General features: G+C 39.6%; 1 protein-coding gene across 1 annotated transcript in view; it reads left to right on the top strand.

Annotated features, from left to right (window-relative positions):
• clybl (citrate lyase beta like) overlaps positions 1-16,481 on the top strand; it is a 126,143-nt gene extending 109,662 nt beyond the window's left edge. The window contains exons 4-9 of the mRNA XM_080198060.1: positions 5,315-5,503; positions 8,346-8,447; positions 9,450-9,543; positions 10,099-10,266; positions 14,166-14,290; positions 15,357-16,481. Coding sequence (XP_080054186.1) covers positions 5,315-5,503; positions 8,346-8,447; positions 9,450-9,543; positions 10,099-10,266; positions 14,166-14,290; positions 15,357-15,452 — 774 coding nt within the window. The 3' untranslated portion in view covers positions 15,453-16,481. The remainder of the gene's footprint in view (positions 1-5,314; positions 5,504-8,345; positions 8,448-9,449; positions 9,544-10,098; positions 10,267-14,165; positions 14,291-15,356) is intronic.
• Positions 16,482-18,659: the final 2,178 nt, after the last annotated feature.

The raw sequence follows: 18,659 nt of genomic DNA, 5'->3' as shown, positions 1-18,659 counted from the left end.
AATTTGCCCAAACCCACTTAATCCAAATACAGCTAACATTTTCAAAATGGGCATCAATGAGAAGAGAACTTGCCGACACTGAGGTGGGACATCCAAGAGAAAAGGAATGTCAATTTTCTAGATGGTGATCAATAAATAGTGGAGATATTTAGTAAAGTATTTTCATAGCATCATAGAATCCCTACAATGCAGAAGGAGGCCAGTCGAGTCTGCATCGACCACAATCCCACCCGCCCTATTTCCATAACCCCTCATATTCACCCTGCTAATACCCCTAACACTCGGGTTAATTTAGCATGGTCAATCAACCTAACCCGCACATCTTTGGACCGTGCGAGGAAACCGGAGCACCCAGAGGGAACCCATGCAGACACGGGGAGAACATGCAAATTCCACACAAACAGTGACCCAAGTCAGGATTGAACCCGGGTCCCCGGCGCTGTGAGGCAGTGCTAACCACTGTGCCACCATGCTGCCCACTAACATGTTTGCATCAGTAACATTGAGCTTCCTTTGTATGGCAACTTTAATCTTCAGTTGCCCAGGTTCTAATTTCTCGATTGCACTCTCTAAATGCTATATACATGTACCCATTAACATGTACATGCACCTTTTTACATATACTCATACACATACCTATTAAACATGTACATGTACCTTTTTACATGTACACATGTGCCTATAAACACACACACATGTAGCTATAAACATGTATATTTACCTATATACATGTACACATGCATGCATTATAAAGGTGTACATATATCTGTGTACATGTACATGCATTTCTAAACATATACACATACATGTATATAAACATGTACATGTACCTATATACATGTACACATATGTATCTATAAATATGTATACATACGTGTACCTATATACATGTACACATACATGTACCTATAAACATGTAGATGGAAGACTGAAGCGTCAGATAACACTAGTCTAAGAACCCACGAGCATACTTTGTAATGTAACCACTAAATTATGACACCGTGCTGTGTGGTATGATCTTGTTAATACATTCCCATTTGATGAACTGTAATGTTGTTCAGTCCTGTGAATTGTTTAACATCCTTCGGTCAAACAAGCGAATGAATCATTTTGTTTAGTAATAGTGATGTTAACTATGTTGAGGATGGCCAATGCACTGTTATACTCCGTACTTTGAAAATGAGCCCTGGGATTGCCCCCGCCTCTCCTCCCCCCCCACCAGCCCCCGCCTCTCCCTGGTTGTCCCAATCCTCCTTGAAGTTTTTTTTTGCATTCTGTCTGTCTTATCCTTTCTGACAGCAGAATAGATGCCGGACTAATCCCTGGAAGTTTGGAACTAATGAACTAACCGCTGAGTTGCCGCCACAGATTTCGGTCCCAAACTATACTGTACTTCACACACGATTTATTCTCCAGATGGTGCGACTGTGCAGCCCTGCCGTGAGGGAGCACCATTTCCACTGGTGTGTGAAAGTGGACGGATGTTGTTTTCTTTGCAGTTTTGATCATTCAGGAGCTCAGAATGTGCGAGGCTGATTGGTTAGTGGGTCTGATGGCTGCTGCCGATTAATCTTTTTGTTTCCCTCTTTTTTTTGGGGGGGGGGGGCTGCACACGCGTTCCCATCCTGAATCATTCCCGGCTTGTGCGGCCCCTTCCTCCCCCTGTCGGCGCCGGGCCCTTGTTCAGCTTCTCCAGGTGTTGGTGGCTGCATGGTAGCCGAAATCCTCATGTCTCCTGGCTTCTCATCAGTGCACAGCTGTACCCGATAGTCAGCGCAATAACATATTTATTAGCCGCTGTTCCTCCTGTGCTGTTAGATAGTTACAGGCCAGAGCTAAAAATTGAATTTCACAGCGTTGGTCTGGGTTTTAGAATCTAAAACAAGAGATGATGATGGAAGATGCAATAATGGCGTTCGCTGGAGAAGGCTATTGTGTTACTTTGATGCTAGCCTTGCATTGCGGGAATTTGACCTGTTTATCAATCATATGAGTGAGGAAAACACTATTTACTCTGAGAATCGCCCATTTTAGAATAACAAAGCACAGGAGGCCATTCAGTCCATCGTGCCTACGGCAGACCATTTTTTGGAGAAAGGGTGCAGAGATTTCTGAACCCCTCCCTCTGAAACAATTCTTGCAAAGGCTGCAGGGGGTTTGATAGTGTGAACAAATCCGTGGAAAGGCGAGGAGTTGTTTTCTGGTTCCGAGAAGTGAGGGGAAAGCGTTATTTTTTAACATTCAAGACGCACTTCACAGATAGAGAAAAGTAACGTCTAAAATTTATTTACCATTGACACAAACAAGCAGGCTTACATTACCCATTGCAATGAAGTTAAAATGTGAAGCAGTTCTGTTTTGGGTTTGCTTACATCAAAGACTGAAGCAGCCTTGATTCCTAACTATGTCACCTAGATTGCTTGCAGTCGGACAGCAGATTGCATCGCTGTGGGAATAGTATCATCTGCTTTGGGTGTTTTGTGTCTGGCAGTGATGAAAATGTCCGTGTGACTGAATATCAGGATCATTTCAAATGAAGATGACCATTTGAGATTATCTACAACATCCAACTAGGAACCTTTCCAGCTGCTGCATCAAGCAGCCAGACTGATAATTTCACGTAATTCCGTTACTGTCAGATCTCATTAGAAACCATAGGGTCAGATGGAGATTTCAAATCTATTTTGACACATTTATATCCATCTTATGAACAAATGAATAGATGCACAAACAATTATTTCAAGAAATCCTACCTAATGCAGAGCCTTTCTCATAGAAACTTATAAAATTCTATCCTGTTAGACAGGGTAGACTCAGAAAGAATGTTCCCGATGGTGGTGGGGGGGAGGGGGGTCCAGAACTAAGGGTCATAGTTTGAGGATAAGAGGTAAACCTTTTAGAACTGAGGTGAGGAGGAATTTCTTCAACCAGAGGGTGGTGAATGTGTTGAATTCATTACCACAGAAAGTAGCTGAGACCAAAACATTGTTTGATTTCAAAAAGAAATTAGAGATAGTTCTTGGGGCTAAAGGGATCAAGGGATATGGGGAGGGAAGAGGGATCAGGACATTGAATTTGATAATCAGCCATGATCATAATGAATGGCGGTGCAAAATCGAAAGGCCAAATGGCCTACTCCTGGCCTCCAGTTTCAATGTAAGCAGTGCTTTCAGTGGCAAAGCAATGTTGAGGCTGTGTTTGGGCCCATTACTTTCTTACAAAATCCTGAGCAAAAAGCAGTGCTAACACATGAAACAACCATTAATGGGTGGGCAAATGCAGTTTTCTCTCTCACTGTGAAATGCATTGTTTGTTCGACATGTAAAATTTATTCAACTTAGTCAGTCAGAATGAGAGGTGAGGAGACTGTGTTTTAAGCAGTGAAGTGTGGGTGATCTGGAGGGTGTTCATCCAATAGAAGGTACTCTTCAGTTTTAGGCAATAAAATGAAACAAAACTTACTCCAACCTGTAAATCAAAGAAAAAGGTTTAATAAAGAAACATCATTACTTCAACACTTGCGGCCTCACCCTGGGCCATTCCCACCTCCTTAACAATGCCTACACACACGTATTTATATTTCATTTTGTCATTAGTTACATAGTTTATTGGGTCAGGTGACCCCTACGGTTTGGTACTATTGGTCACACTACAACAGATCCAATGTTGTAATCGGTTACATTCTAACAGAGGGGCCTAAAAGAGGAGGGCAGGAGGTGGAGGCAGATCCACAAGTAACTTTCAAAGAGGAATGGGTCAAATACTTGAAGGGGAAATATTTGCAGGGTTATCAGGATGAGAACAAAGAGGCATGGGACTAATGGAATAGACCTTTCAAAGTATCGGGCTAGGCACTTCATCCTGTGCTGTAAGATTCTGTGAAAAATGTGCAGGTTAGGCAGATTGGCCACGCTAAATTGCCCTTAGTGTCAGAGAGACTAGCAGGGTAATTACGTGGGGTTACAGGGATAAGGCCTGGGTGGGATTGTTATTGGTGCAGACTCGATGGGCCGAATGGCTTCCCTCTGCACTGTGGGATTCTACGAACTGGGACATCATTCCTGGATGCTTCTGGGATAAGTTCCCAATTTTGCCTGATGAAATGTGCCCGGAAGTTGGGGAGCTAAATGGTTAACAGTGTGGAAGTACTGAGGAACAAGGTATCTCGCTGTGTCTGTTTTAAGTCCATCCTCAGCATGATTTATATGGGACTGGAAATGTGATTTGATTGGTTGTTGAGATAGGAGTCTTTGATTTCATCTGCAGCAGGACTGATGAACAGCTGCCGGGGTGGCCACACTGTACATTTTCTTTCCCCTATTTCTTTATGGTGAAGTCGCATCTGGATTGGTCTGCGGGCTCCCGTACGCCTTTATTTATTTAATTTTTCCACTTCCAGCATTTTATGCATGATAGTAAATGATCACCAGCCGCTTCCAGCTTCACCCTCCCACTGACTGGCATGTGTTAGCCCTTCATGAAAGTGTGATGATACCAGGCTCAAGGCTATTTGATTCAGGTTTCATTAACCTTGGGGTTTATTATTCTTTTCACTTGAACTGCGGAGAGCCATCACTTCATTCTGTGTCTGTGCTTACTCTAATTATCAGCCGCCTAAACCCCCGTAAATCTGCCGTGCTGTCTTAAACAACTTTATGCACCCATTTCTGATCTAATCTGACAACTATAAGCTACTGTTTCCTTACATCATTTAACTCAGACCACATTTTCAAATCTTTTGGCCATTTTTGTGTGTATGTGTGTGTGTCTCCTCGCTCTTGGCGTTGTCCCTTCTTTTCACATCTGTCCAGTTCCAAACTCCCATTGCACCCACACCCCCCACCAACCGAAGGTTTGGTTTCATTCCTCCTCTCCCCATCAGCAGCCTGGCCACTCACGCCGCACGTGGCAAATGCACAACAAAACATCACATCACTGGGGGGCCCTTGTAAGGTGAATTATTTCATAGATTCATACAGTGCAGAAAGAGGCCGTTCGGCCCATCAAGCCTGCACCAGCCACAATCCCACCCAGGCCCCATCGCCATATCTCTACATATTAACCAGAAGAGTCGTCAAATCGCTAATCTGTTCACAAACATCCAGCGCCAGAGATAGTTGAATCACTGAAACAGATGCCTCTAGATTTAATACAGCCAGCCTGAGGCTGCTGACTTTTATAGATTATTTTATATTGCAACGTGCTCAAGTTGTATTGTGGCGATGTCGAGAATTGACGTCCACCGCAGACTGTAAATGGTTGGACCGCTGTTCTTGTTTTGATGGCTAAGAATAGATTTTTCTTTTGGCCCAAGGAAGAGGCGAGGCTGACACTGGCAAAGGTGCTGACTCGACCTCGCTCGGGCCGCACAGACCTGTGTGTGCGCATCAACTCTGTGTCCAGCGGCCTGGCTGAGCGCGACATGGAAATCATCCTTCAACCCGAAGCACTTCCTCCCACCCTGATGCTCCCTAAAGTGGAAACGGTGGAAGAAATAAAATGGGTGAGTTGCTGAGAGATAGAGAGAGAGAGAGGGGTTAAATAAAAAAGAGGAAAAGGAATATGAGGGGTTGTGCTTGGGGCAAACAAGAAAAATGAACAGGAAGCTTTTAACCACTGTTTTTAATTACTACAGATATTATTTCCTGAAGAGTTCTGTATTTCTTCCATTTTAATTGCTAGCAGGTGTGCTTTTCCTGCATGGCTGAGGTTTTTTAAGCCCGTAAAGTCTTGAAATAAAAACAGGAGACACATCAAATTACTTAAGTCAACTTTGAAATAGCCCTCATTACCTTAACATGCTTTCAATAAATGAGGACAATTATAAAGTATAGGAACAGTTAATCCTAAATAGGATTGAAGCAAACCTATTTATAAAACTTTATAAAAGCGTCTTTAACTCTGATTTTTATGGCTAACAAGTGAAATGCTGACTTTGTTTTCAAGCTTTTACTGCAGTTGTTTTCACGACAAAAACATAAGTAAATTCACCCGCTAAAAACCTGAGTAGAGGATTGTGTCTATTTTTTTTAACTTAATTTGCAAAGTCTACCGAATTTGAGGCTCTAGATTTCGCAATGATGAAAAGTGGTTCGGCTACATTGGCAATGGGAATGACAATAAAATGTTATCAAATAAATAGTCCCTGTTCATTCGCTTACCACCCCCCCCCCACCCCCACCATTCCCCACCATCATCACCACCACCAACCCTGCCACCCTCCGCTTCCCCACTCCTCAGGTTGCGACATTATGAGTTGGTAGATAGCACTGTTTGATCGGCCTCTGCTTAACTTTGGATTTCTCCTGGGGATTCCCGTTTTGAACACGCCTATTTGCACTCTCCCAGGATGCACGCCTAACCCTTTACTGTTCATTTTGCCCGTTTGAGGGGAAGGAGGGGGGGTGGTGGTTGGGGAAAAATTATATTAAGAATAAACATGGAGGCTGATTTGTAACTAAAAGATGGACTTACTTGTTGTCTATTGTGTGAGAATCTCTTGCTCCCCTTTGTCCTGGTTATGGGCACTTGTTTGACTGGCATTGGCTTATTGGACTATAACAAGCGTAACTCTGACTCCTTTGTTGTGAAACAATGCCACCGCAAATCCTGAACAGTGTGCATTCTTGCCAACATAGTATTGGGTGTGCTTTGGAATTGAAAGAATTGCTAAGGCTTGCTACTTCTCCTCCCCAATTTCTCTTTTCTTTTACTCCGGTGCAGTGAATACTGAACCAAGCCGGAAACTTTTAATCGTCTCTTTGAGAGAAAGAGAGAGAGGGAAAAAAAATAATTGAAACCTGTTTACCAGGTTTTGTATGTTAATATTCGCTGCAGACAACTTACAGTTTGAGTCTGCAAACTGCATGCACAAAAGGACTTTACGTTGGGGTAAAGGTCGATCGGGGGGTATGGGGGTGTGTGGTGAAATTAATGTAACCAAAATGAAATAATAATTTGATTTATTAAAATAAATCTGAATCCAAAACTAATTGCATCGTTAATAGAACAACTGGGACTTAACGCAGTTGAAAGTGAGATTCAGGTATTGTAATATAAGTTGGCAGTTTATAAAAGGCATTTCTGTTACTGCACTTTTCTATGAACCAGAATATTATGTTAAGCCTGTAGCATTAGTTTTTTATGTTGCCATAGCAGCCCTACTCCTGCAGGGTTGTGACCTGTGATGATTACAGTACAAAGCTTATAGGGTCCCGAAACCCCCTTTGAAGATGAAAAGGCTTTGATGGTTTATATTTATGCAAATCTCTTAGATATGATTTACCCAACTGAGATTGAATGGGGAGATGATTAAAATTTCCCTTTTCTCATTTGAAATCCTTCAACAAATGAATTTTCTTTACATTTTTAGATGTCTGATTTTTTTTTTGTCTTCGTTGGTTTACCTGAGATACTTTCGTCAGCTTTAGAACTACGATGATTACAACTTAAATGTAGTACGTTTTGTACTCTAATCCTCCTTCTGAAAGGGAAAAAAGAGTGGTGTGCAGGAGCTATTGTATCTTTCCAGATGATAGATTTTGGAATTTGGGATACCCCACTGACAGCCCAGTACGACTTGCGAATTGGCGACAATTTTTCCAATCCTCAGTGTTCAAAGAAAGAAACCTACTTTCTCTATGACACCCCAACTAAAACTCAAAAGTATTAGGGGAAATCATATAGTATAAAAGCTGAAGCAAGGGCTTGCCAGTCTGAGAGGCTGGTTCTTCATTCAGGAATTACACCACCAGTATAATAAAATAGCAAAAGGATTTGTCCGTTGTAATCCCAACCTTTCAGAGTTCTGAATTATTAGACTTTGTGTCATATTATGTGTGTTTAATAACACAGTCCAGTCTAATTCAAATCTGTTGCAGAAATTGAATGAACCACAATGAGAGCTGGTGACACCTTGCTGCAAAATCCAAGCCCAAAAAAGGGGATATACATGAAGGTGTTCATTTCAGTAGAATCAAGTATATTAAAGTGTATGGTTTTTACTTGTACATCAGTAAATTGGAAGTGAATATTTAGCCACCCTTAAGTTGTAGATAGACATCAATCTAAGTGTTAATGACGTGAGACTTATAAAATCCACACACAAATTTTATTTTAAAATGCCATTAAATATTTAATAATCTCAAAGAAATGTTTGGGACAACAGTCAATTTTCAGTATCTTTGAAAGAGGCTTGGAAAACACAATCGTACTTAATACAAACTATAGCATTACTTTGCAGAAATTAAAAGGTTGGAGTACAAATCAAACCCTTTTCAGGCATTATTTCGCCACTCTTATAAAACTGGGAAAAAATGTAAATGAAGAATTATTCCCGTATTTAGTTTGCAGACAGATTTGCAAAATACTCCAAAGGTCGGACATTGAAGGAGCCAGTGAACTTAATCACTTTTGTGGAGACGGCAGTAGGATTGCTGAATTTCAAGGTAAGAGAAATAATATATTCAAATGAAATTATTTTTTAATCATGGTTGAAAAGAATAATGTCATGTAAAGCATGTATTCGGTAATTTTTCATACTTAGATTTTCTATCATCATAGTTGCACAAATTAAAAAAATAAAGGCATTACAGTATTTAAATAGTCAATAATACGCCCTTTTATAAAAGCTCAATCCAGGCAACACAAATTCAAATAAATATTTAATCTTATTTGCCACAGAGCATTCAGGGAAAATTTTGGGACATGTCCAACAAGAAATAAAACTAATTTTGAAGTTACCCAGTTAAGGACTAATAATAAATTCTGTATTATAAATTATTTTTATGACCTGAAGATTTGTTTTATTTTGAAAAACATTAAAAATGTGTGAAATTAATGAGGTATTCAACAAAGAACAGAAATGTGCAATGTTATAGTTCTGATACTCTAAGGAGTTTACATTTAACTAGTGAAGATAAAAGGCAGTTAGTTCTGAATATAAGTCCAAAAATACACGTTAAATTATGTCACATACTTTTATCATGCACGCTTGTTTTTAAGACTGCAATAAGATTATTGTGTCCCAGCACCACAAATATGCGATTCCCCAGAAGAAAGTATAATCTAATTCTTCCTGAAATTCAGTAACCAGAAAACCATGAGAAAAAGAAATGGATAACTAAGCGGTCGCTGAATTACAGAGAGGGGTCACACCAGTCTTTCCTGAAGGAGTTGGCCAGGAAATAAAACAATGGTCACACTTCCTTCCAAATTAAATGATTCCCCTTTTACCTCGCAACCCAAAAACTTTACAAAATCGAATTTTCGCCTGCACTTTACAAGTAAAGAAGAAAAGAACCTCGCCAGCCTTTCACTCAGTCTGGATGGTTATTAGGTGTGCTACAGCCCCTGATCATGTTAGTGTGATTGAAAACATGTTTGCAAACTGCCAGGTGTACGGAATATTCCATTGACATCAGTATTGTGAAATGTTATTTTTCTTGAAGGCTGGGTGTGAAGAAGCGAAGCGTCTCGGGCCACATGCTGGCTTCCATCTTGACGGAGTGGTATTTGGGTCGGATGATTTTTGTGCCAGCATAGGTGAGGAAAAAGGACCTATTTCTCGATGTTTCTCCTTCCTTCAGTCATCACCTATAGACGCGTTCATTCTTTATATTTAACTTTTTTAGAATGCAAATATCCCACACTTTCACTTTTTAAACAGATTAATTTTCATCGCACCAAGATCAAACTACGATCCACATTAAATGTAGACCTTTTTGTTTATTGTAATTAGTAGCTGACTTTGTAAATAAATTGATAAATATTCCTCTTTTTCACTTCCAATGGAACTTTCTAGTTATCTTAGATTCTCTTCAGTGTTCAAATTCTTAATTTACTTACTAACAGTGTCCAGAAAGAAGGAAACATCATTACCCAATCACAAGAAACCTTCTCATTGGATTTTTAACAGGAAGATTAAAGACCTTTTAAGATCACTTATTCATTTTGCTCGTATCAATTATTGTTAAAACATGAAATACTTTGTCGTGTTTAGTGGGAAAGAAACCGATCTAATTTATGGGATGTAGCTAATTTTAAACCAATTTGGGGAATAATTTCCTTGTGGAAGTGCTCTCACTTCTTTTGTTCCAGGTGCCACCAGAACTAAAGATGCTCGAGAGCTTGTTTATGCAAGACAGAAGGTTGTTGTTACAGCCAAGGCATTTGGTCTCCAAGCCATAGATCTTGTCTATATTGACTACAAGGATGAAGAGGGCCTTTGCAGGCAATCGAGAGAGGGTGCCTTGATGGGATTCACTGGTATGATTCGAAGCTGATCATGGCCCTTATATATTCCTTGTTAAATCTTTTTACACTTCATATTGTCTCCACTATTGTACCTGTATGTTGTTCTAGACATGAAGTCAAAAATGATTTTTATATTTTTGATGTGCTCAGAGAGGGTAACATCGTGTGCCAGGTGTTTGACGTGGCAAAGAAAAAGTTGAAATGTGAACCCTCCTATTTTAATAACGTAACAGGAAATAATCCTGTTCTTAATAACTGTTTGCAGAAAAGTGAAACGCTTTGCGCTAAAATGTTATCAGTTTTGTGCAGCCCATTAATCTCTCCCTGCGAAACGTACAATACATTTGCTATAATAATATTTTTAAAGTAAAAAGGAATATACACCAATTTATATTTGCACAGGTGCTTCAATAATGACAAATTATTTGATGAATCATTTTTGAAAATTTCATTCTCTGATTGAATTACGCAGGTGATGTTGCAAGATGTGTCCTTGGATTTCACTTTCCCCAATTTCTTCTTCTTGTGCTATTTTTAATACACTTTAAGTAACCAGGAAAAATATTGTTAAAGAAGTCAATTATTCACCATTACTTAAAAATGTAAAATGGTCTCTTGACAGTGAAGGTTAGGGATACTGTGCAAAAATAATGAACTCAGCCTTAAGTCAGAATATAAAATGAGCCAGAAAACACCAGAACGTTAAAAAAGCTTCTAAAAGAGTCAGATAGCTGTGAGCTTTTGGAATCCAAACTATTAACCTTCCACTTTCAGATGCTGTTTAGAAAATCGTTAAATGTTAGATCACAAAAGAAAGGACATTTGGCCCCTTAAGCCTCCTTCGGGGACATATGCTGTACATTTGCAGTAATTTCTGTGGATTTTTTTTTCACATTTCAATTTCCCAACACTTGTGGTTGTTCCCTTTCTTTCTTGGCACATTGAGGACAGAGATACTGCATTGTACTTTTCCAAAATTGATAAACGGATCAGAAATAAAGGGCTGCATTAATGAGCTATCGTTTCACTGCACCTGAAAATAACTGTTTGCAGGAGAGTGAAATGTTTTGCACTCAAATGTTACCAGTTTTGTTGCTGCCCATTAATCTCTCCCTGAGGAACGTACCATGCGTTGGCTGTAATAGTATTTGTCGAGTAAAAATTAAACATTTTTGTACTTAATTTAGAAAAGCTTAATCTCACATATGAAAGCTAAGTCATAAATCTGAAATGACAGCATTATGCTGCAACATTTTAGTCCTGCTCACAAAACTGAAAAGGAATGTTAATGTCACGCTTTCAGAATGGATCTGACCAAAATTGATCAAGAACAGGACACATCAAATGGTGTTGCAGAATGTCGGATTTCCCTAGCTGTAAATAATCCACACTTTAGGAATATTTTCCGTGCCCTCAGCTCACAATAAATGTGGGTAATATTTACCAATCAGAAATATCACCTTGCTGCACTTTAAAAGAAAATGAACATGTTCTTTATGGGGCAGGATAGCATTCCTGTGAATTACAGTTTGGTGATTTATTAAGAAATGTTGTTTTTGGAAATTTTTGGCAGCTCGTATAGTTTGAGTACTGAGAAACTAATTTGGAATGTCTTTTAAAAGATATTACCATGATGCTGATCGCAACTGATTGATGCAATTCTGTGCTATACCAGCAATATGATCGAATTTATTTATACCAATGAGCACAATAAAAATGTGCAGTGGAGATTTTACAGGAAACCTGCAATTAAAGCATTCAAAACAAGTTAACCAGTGCTTTAATGCAGGTATTCTGATTCTCACTTTAAAAGCACCAAAATTAAATACTAAGTGATATTTATTATAAATTGTTAAATATTAAATAAGTTCCTTGCATATTTATAGTTTCACTTTATAATGATACTCGAATATTTCTGCTGCAAATAATATTTTGAGAGCACACAGGAACTTAAATTAATTTTCCAATAGTGGAACATTATTTGGATTATCTATTCAGACGAGATAGATCTGTCAATAAATATTTGAAATGTTCTAAAGCCATGCATTCAGTAGTTAGATTACTAACATGTTGGCACAAATTTATCAGTGTTCTTCTTTTTGCAGAGGTTTATTAATGGATGATATTCTGTGTCAGTTAGTACAATCACCCCTACCAACTAACAGGAGCAAACTTACGTAACAATGTAATTTTGCATATTTAGCTCACTACTTTTTTGAGGCTTTGCACTTCCCGATATTTTCATTAAGGGATTGGATTTGAGAAAAATTTAACAATAGAAATCGACTTAAAGATTACATTTGGTGTTCATGTACAATGTCCACCGTAATGACAGTGATGGAGGATATATTTCATTTCGTATCATAAGTAAGGGTCAGAATCACTTGATTTAGCCTTTCACCTACATTCACATGTACATTAAACATGTAACTGATGCATGTTTTTTTTTAAAATGTGATTCTCACCCCCTCACCACACCTGTGCAGACAAATAACAGCCCCATCTTGCTCCCACCCAGCAAAATGCTCCTTCCCTGACTGGGGAAGGCAGCATAATCCCTGGCACAGAAATGTCCAGAGTCACCAGCTGTGCTGTCCCATGGTCAGCAGATTGGAAGCACTCTGTTGATTCTGGACACAGTTGATCCTGCCAGTTTATTTTCCCCCTGTTTACCTACTCGTACTGCACCCAGAGACGAGAAGGTTTCTGCTGCTGTTGTGACTGCTTGTTGAAAGAACCTTGGTCACTGAAGTCAGGTAAGTTTGAGTGTCTAACCCGCGTTAGCATTCAAACTTGTCACGTTGATCTAAATGCTTACAGGGCAAAATCCAGGAATTTACACGTTGTCTAATCTTGATAATACACTTTCCATGCATTATGTATAATAAAGTATACTAACCACTAATATACAATAATGCCTACCATCATAATTATATATAAATGAAATAATGAAGCATGCTATTATTTTTGGAGCTATCTATAGAAAATAATACACATTGATTATGTATTAACAGTATTGAGTTCTGAGATATGACCCAATGTTTGTCCTCCTTTATTTCTTGCATCAAATCAAATGCATTTTTCTATTTTGTATTCTTAGTAATCACAACTGGAAGTCTCTAGTTTTGCACATCAAGTGTTTGCAACTTAATTGGAAATTCATAAGAAATATTTAATTAGATTTGCAATTGTCCCCTGTAACATGTAACATTTTGAATGCAGTTTAATCCACTCCTTGTATGACTTGATCCTGGGACACAAGCATGCAATCATACGTGAACTTATGGGTATTATGAAATTGTAACATGAATGTACAATGTGTTGCAAACACATGTATTCAGTGAGACGAGGGGCATGTGGTCTGTCGTTCAGTCAGCCCAATGCAAGTAATTTTAGAGGGTGTACCTGCAGCTGAAAAATAAATCTGATCACCACCATTGATTTGTGGAAATCATTTCTGTTTCTCAATGGTCTGCGGGTGACCAGAACATTCTATCTAACAGCCCAAGGTGTGAAATGATTATTGTAAATATGTGTGCACAGGTAATTCTTATCTCTAAAGCACAAAATAATAATATTTACATGACTAAATATAAAAGTGTACAATCCTGAATTTTTTTATGGAAAGGGGTTAATTCTCATGATTAGCCAATTTATTTATTACCTTCATTGTTAGCAGAGTGGACATGTTGAAGAAAGATACACCTGTGTGTGCAAATATAAAATAGAAGCAGTTGCCCTTACAGAGAATGATGGATGTGACAGAACACCACAGCTGGGCTGAGTAATGATGCATGCAGGATCTGAGGCAAAATATTTCACAATTAAAAGACGGGCTGTGTATTTCTGAAAACATATCTTTGTGAGCGCAGTGCAGGAATAATAAATCGCCTTGTGGTATCTGTGTTCAGGTAAACAAGTGATACACCCCAGCCAGATCCCAATTGTACAAGAAGCATTTTCACCAAGTCCGGAGAGGGTGAGGTGGGCACAGGAGCTGATTGAGGCTTTTGAAGAACATCAAAAAGTCGGAAAGGTGAACTTTCGTACTTGCACACCACACCCCCACTTAATTATTTGAGCAGTTTGGTTAATGACCAAATTGAAGTTTTGTTGTTTTTGCAACTAAAGATTATTAAGTCTCTGTATGAGAGCTAGATTCTTCAAATGGGATTAAAACATTTTGAGGCCCATTAGTGTGGCAAATAGAAGTAAATTAGTGATGTCGCATTGCTTTCCTAATTTATTGCATCATTGAATCGCATTGTGCTTCCTGCTCTGTGGGTTATTGTTGTATATATATTTCAGTGGTGATCCACAGTCTGCTCCCGCTTTGTCCCACTGATGCTCAGATTAAGGATAGCCTGGAGGAAGAATTTGTGGTAATCGCGGCGTTGTCAGTTAATTATCTTAGCAGAACCTTATGTTTGCATCCTACGAACTCTTCCATAGGAACTATTTAACACCATATAATCTTCATCATCCATCCCAACAGTTGCCCAAGCTTGGGGTCTTCCTCTATAAGAATGTTTTGTGCAAAATCATATCTGTTGGCAATGAACAGAAATGTCTTAATTTTGCCTCTTCAGTTTCCAGGGAGCGATCCATAAATCTTGATAAGTTACAAAATCAAATTTTTACGATTGATTACAATTGCAAAATGAAATGTGCTAAAATTATTATCAAAGTTATTTTAATGTCCCTTTTGCCTGTGAGGTGCATATTGGGAGATGTATGCACTTAGTAATTGTGAAGCATTTCAAGGAAACAATTCATAGTTTGAGCTGAAGTTAATGGTCTATTGTACCAAGGTAATAGGAAATAAATCGATGCCCAGTGATAACACCAACATGGAGGGAAAATATGTGTCATTTTACTATAATATGTCCTGCATGAGCTGTTTCGAAATGTAATATCATTCCCTGATTGTGCGAGATAATGTTTTTTAACCTTCATGTTTTCAGCCCCCAGTTGCTCAGCTTTGCAGGGTTACAGTAGGAAGGGAAGTCTCAGGCAATGGAAAGTGTCACTCTGTGGTTGTTCTGAGGAGGGGAAAGTTTTTTTTAAATTCTCCTTGTCTGATTCTTTTTTATTTGTACCAGGGGGCCTTCACCTTCAAGGGAAGCATGATCGACATGCCATCTTTGAGGCAGGCACAGAACGTCATTACACTGGCTTCAGCCATCGAAGGAATGTGAAGGCTCAAGAGGAGATTGATTTGTGCCGTAGATCGCTCGGCAGATGCAGTGGTCAGCAGAAAATGAAGAGCAGGACCAGTTGCCTGTGGGAAGCGTTGTGGAGGTTACTGCATCAAGTGCCGGAGTTTAATAATGTGATACCTTAAGGCCCGTGCCATGTTAATTTAAAAAGAATCTTGTTCATTTTTTTTGGTTGGTGTAGTCGTATGAGATTGTCTAGACCGAACCCACCCCCCTACTGAGTGCAGCAGTTGTACATAACCAGACCCCAGTAACTTCATACTCGTATAGTTAGGGACGCTGATAGATGTAGAGCTGTAGTTTTTTTCTTTCTCTCTCTGTCGCAACACTTAGAAGCGCAGTGCAGCAGGACTTGTCTGGGTGAACCCCTGTCACTGTGCATATCACATGAAAAAATACACTGCTGCAGGTCAGATGTGTTGGCTGGTTAACAGGCCGGGGTGCAAGGTTCTCTTACCAGAGCCTTGCCCGGCTTGTAGCAGGGTAAGTAAGCATAACAGTCACTCATTGTTACATGGTGCAGCAGAGAATCCTGCGCTGAAGGGTTGCAAAGGGCCGAAGTTTGGTTACTATGCAACCCCAGATGAAATTCGCATTGCTGAAAAAAAGATCTTCAGAAAATCAGGGGTTTTCACCCCTTTGGAAATTAAAGATATATTTGACCCTGCCCCAAGGCCAGAACATCAGCTGACCTGCTTTCCCCAGACACTAGGATATTAGTTAATGAACGGAGATGTGTTTTTGATTTTGTGGCATGTCAGATTTTTAAAAATGGACAAGTTTACTATCCTGCAATTAATTCCATTTTGACATTTTTTACAAGGCAATGATTGAAGTATATTTGACACAGTGACTCTCAGATTGTACTCTGTTGTCAGTGATTTATTGTTGTATCTAACGCTGCTTCCCTGCATCAGCGTTGTCTGCAAATGTGAACACTGGAAATTAATTTTTTTTAACACAATGACTCAAGATGACCATCTGAATAAATGAATTGCTGCGTCCAAAGAGGAACTAAATGCGTTTGATGTGTGTTACTTTCACATTCAGCAGACACAGGCGCTTCTGTCTAAACAAGCTGAAGAGCAGTCCAAAAAAAATCCTTTTCTACAAATCAAACATGCAATCTGGATCTAGAGTTACTTTGTGGCTCCAATAGGGCTGGAAGTCCTGTAGCGTTCAAAGTGCAAAAAAAAAGCGCCGCTCAACACTCCATCTTTGTCATTATATACTGTAAATAATGTAGAACAGGTGTTCCTGCATGGCACTAAACAAAATAAGGCGTCACCCTTATCTTCCGAACGTCCATTTGTTGGTAAAAGCCAAATTTCAACCAGCATTTCTAGAGTGAACAGGTCGCCCGAATCAGGATGAAACGCGTGGCTCTGACATAAACTGGGAGACATTAAGTTGAGGTCCCCATCTACCCTCTGGGGTGCCCATTAAAGATTCCACAAACACCATTTCAAAGTAGGAGTGTGGGGTAAGGAGGAGGAAGAGGGGGTGGGACGTTCTCCCAGTGTCCCGGGACGCCATCGATCCCCCCCCCCCACCCGACTGACGTTACTGAAAACAGATGATCTGTTCCTTATCACATTGCGCTTGTGCTTTTGGCAAATTGGTCAGATTTCCTACAATTACAGCAGTGACCAGGGCTGGCTTGGAAGGCACTTTGGGACACCTTGAGGTTATGATAGGTGCTATAGAAATGCACGTCATTCTATTAAAATATACCAGAATTAATGGTTTGTTTCACAGTTGTCCACAGCGTTATTCTATATTTTTGTTGAAACAGTGACAACCTAAGTTCATGGAAAATCAGTTAAGGTGTAGCATCTGACACATTTGTTTGTACATTTACTACATTTTCTGTTTTAATATTTAAATGTTCTTTAGTCATTTTACCACATGCAGCTAATTTTCATTCATCATTCAGATTGTGGTACATTCATAGCTTGTGAGTCATTACGTTAATAGTTGTTAATATCTGTTCAAACATTAAAGATCAGAGGCCATTCGGCCCGTCATGACTACACCAGCTCTCCGAATTAGCATTTCACTTAGTGCCATTCTCCTGCCCTTTCCCCCTAACCTTGTAGTAATCACCTACTTTCCCTTGAGTGCCTCTTCCGAACCTGCCTCCACCACACTCTCAGGCAGTGCCTTCCAGACCCCAACACATCGTTCCTAAAATGCGGCACCCAGAATTATGCCCAATGCTCAGTCTGGGGTCTAACCAGCATCTTATATAAGTTCAACATAACCTCCTTGCTCTTGTACTCTATACCATTATTAATCATATAAAAACAATGTAATTTTGCAATTGGAGTACAGGAATATTTTTTCGAGAAGATAATTTTCAGTGTACACAAATGATCATTTGGTTGTTCAGAAAATGAATGTTGTTGAAAAGAGAGGGACAGGCCGGGATTTTAAGGCCTCATTCACCCCGAAACTGTAAAATCCCACTAGAGGTAAATGGAACTTCCCATGGTCCGCCCCTCGCCTGCTCCGATTCCTGTGGCCGGCGGGACAGTAAAAAATGTCAACTTTGTTTATCTCCCCAGATGCTGCCCAGGACTTTCTGGTTTTACCTCAGTGTTTTGTTTTTATTTTAGTGATGCCAGGGAGCACTTCTTCACACAAAGAGGAGTGGAAATCTGGAACCTCCTCCCCACCAAAAAAAAATGCTGAGGCTTTGTGGGGTGGGGGTGGGGGTCCCTGGAAAATGTCAAAACTGAACTAATTACATCGGGTGTTACAGATCATGGAACCAAGGCAGGTGGAAAAAATACAGATCAGCCATGATCTAAATGAACGGGAGGGGGACAAGTCTGATGGACTGAATGGCCTCCTCCTGCTCCTACTAAATAGCATTCACTCTTAAGAAAGCTGGAATGTGATCACTAACCACTATGCCACCTAGAAAGAAGATAGTTTCACTTATGGGCAGAATAAATATAAAGTAGTCATTAGTTTATTCAATTTGGAATTGACAAACTCTTCATCCAGAAATTGGTTAGAATATGGAACTCACTGATGTGTGGAGTGGCTAAGACAATTAGCATAGATGCATTTAAGTGGAAGTTACATCAAGATTAAGAGAGAAATGGTTAAATTTAGAGTGCTTGTGAAGAACCATAGACTCAAAGCATAGACCCTTTGGGTCGACTCACCTATTCCAGT

The sequence above is a fragment of the Carcharhinus amblyrhynchos genome, chromosome 10, assembly GCF_965287045.1.
Source record: "Carcharhinus amblyrhynchos chromosome 10, sCarAmb.v2.hapA, whole genome shotgun sequence".
Lineage (NCBI taxonomy): Eukaryota > Metazoa > Chordata > Chondrichthyes > Carcharhiniformes > Carcharhinidae > Carcharhinus > Carcharhinus amblyrhynchos.
The sequence above is the reverse complement of the archived record's forward strand: the minus strand, read 5'-3'. Positions and strand labels throughout refer to the sequence as shown.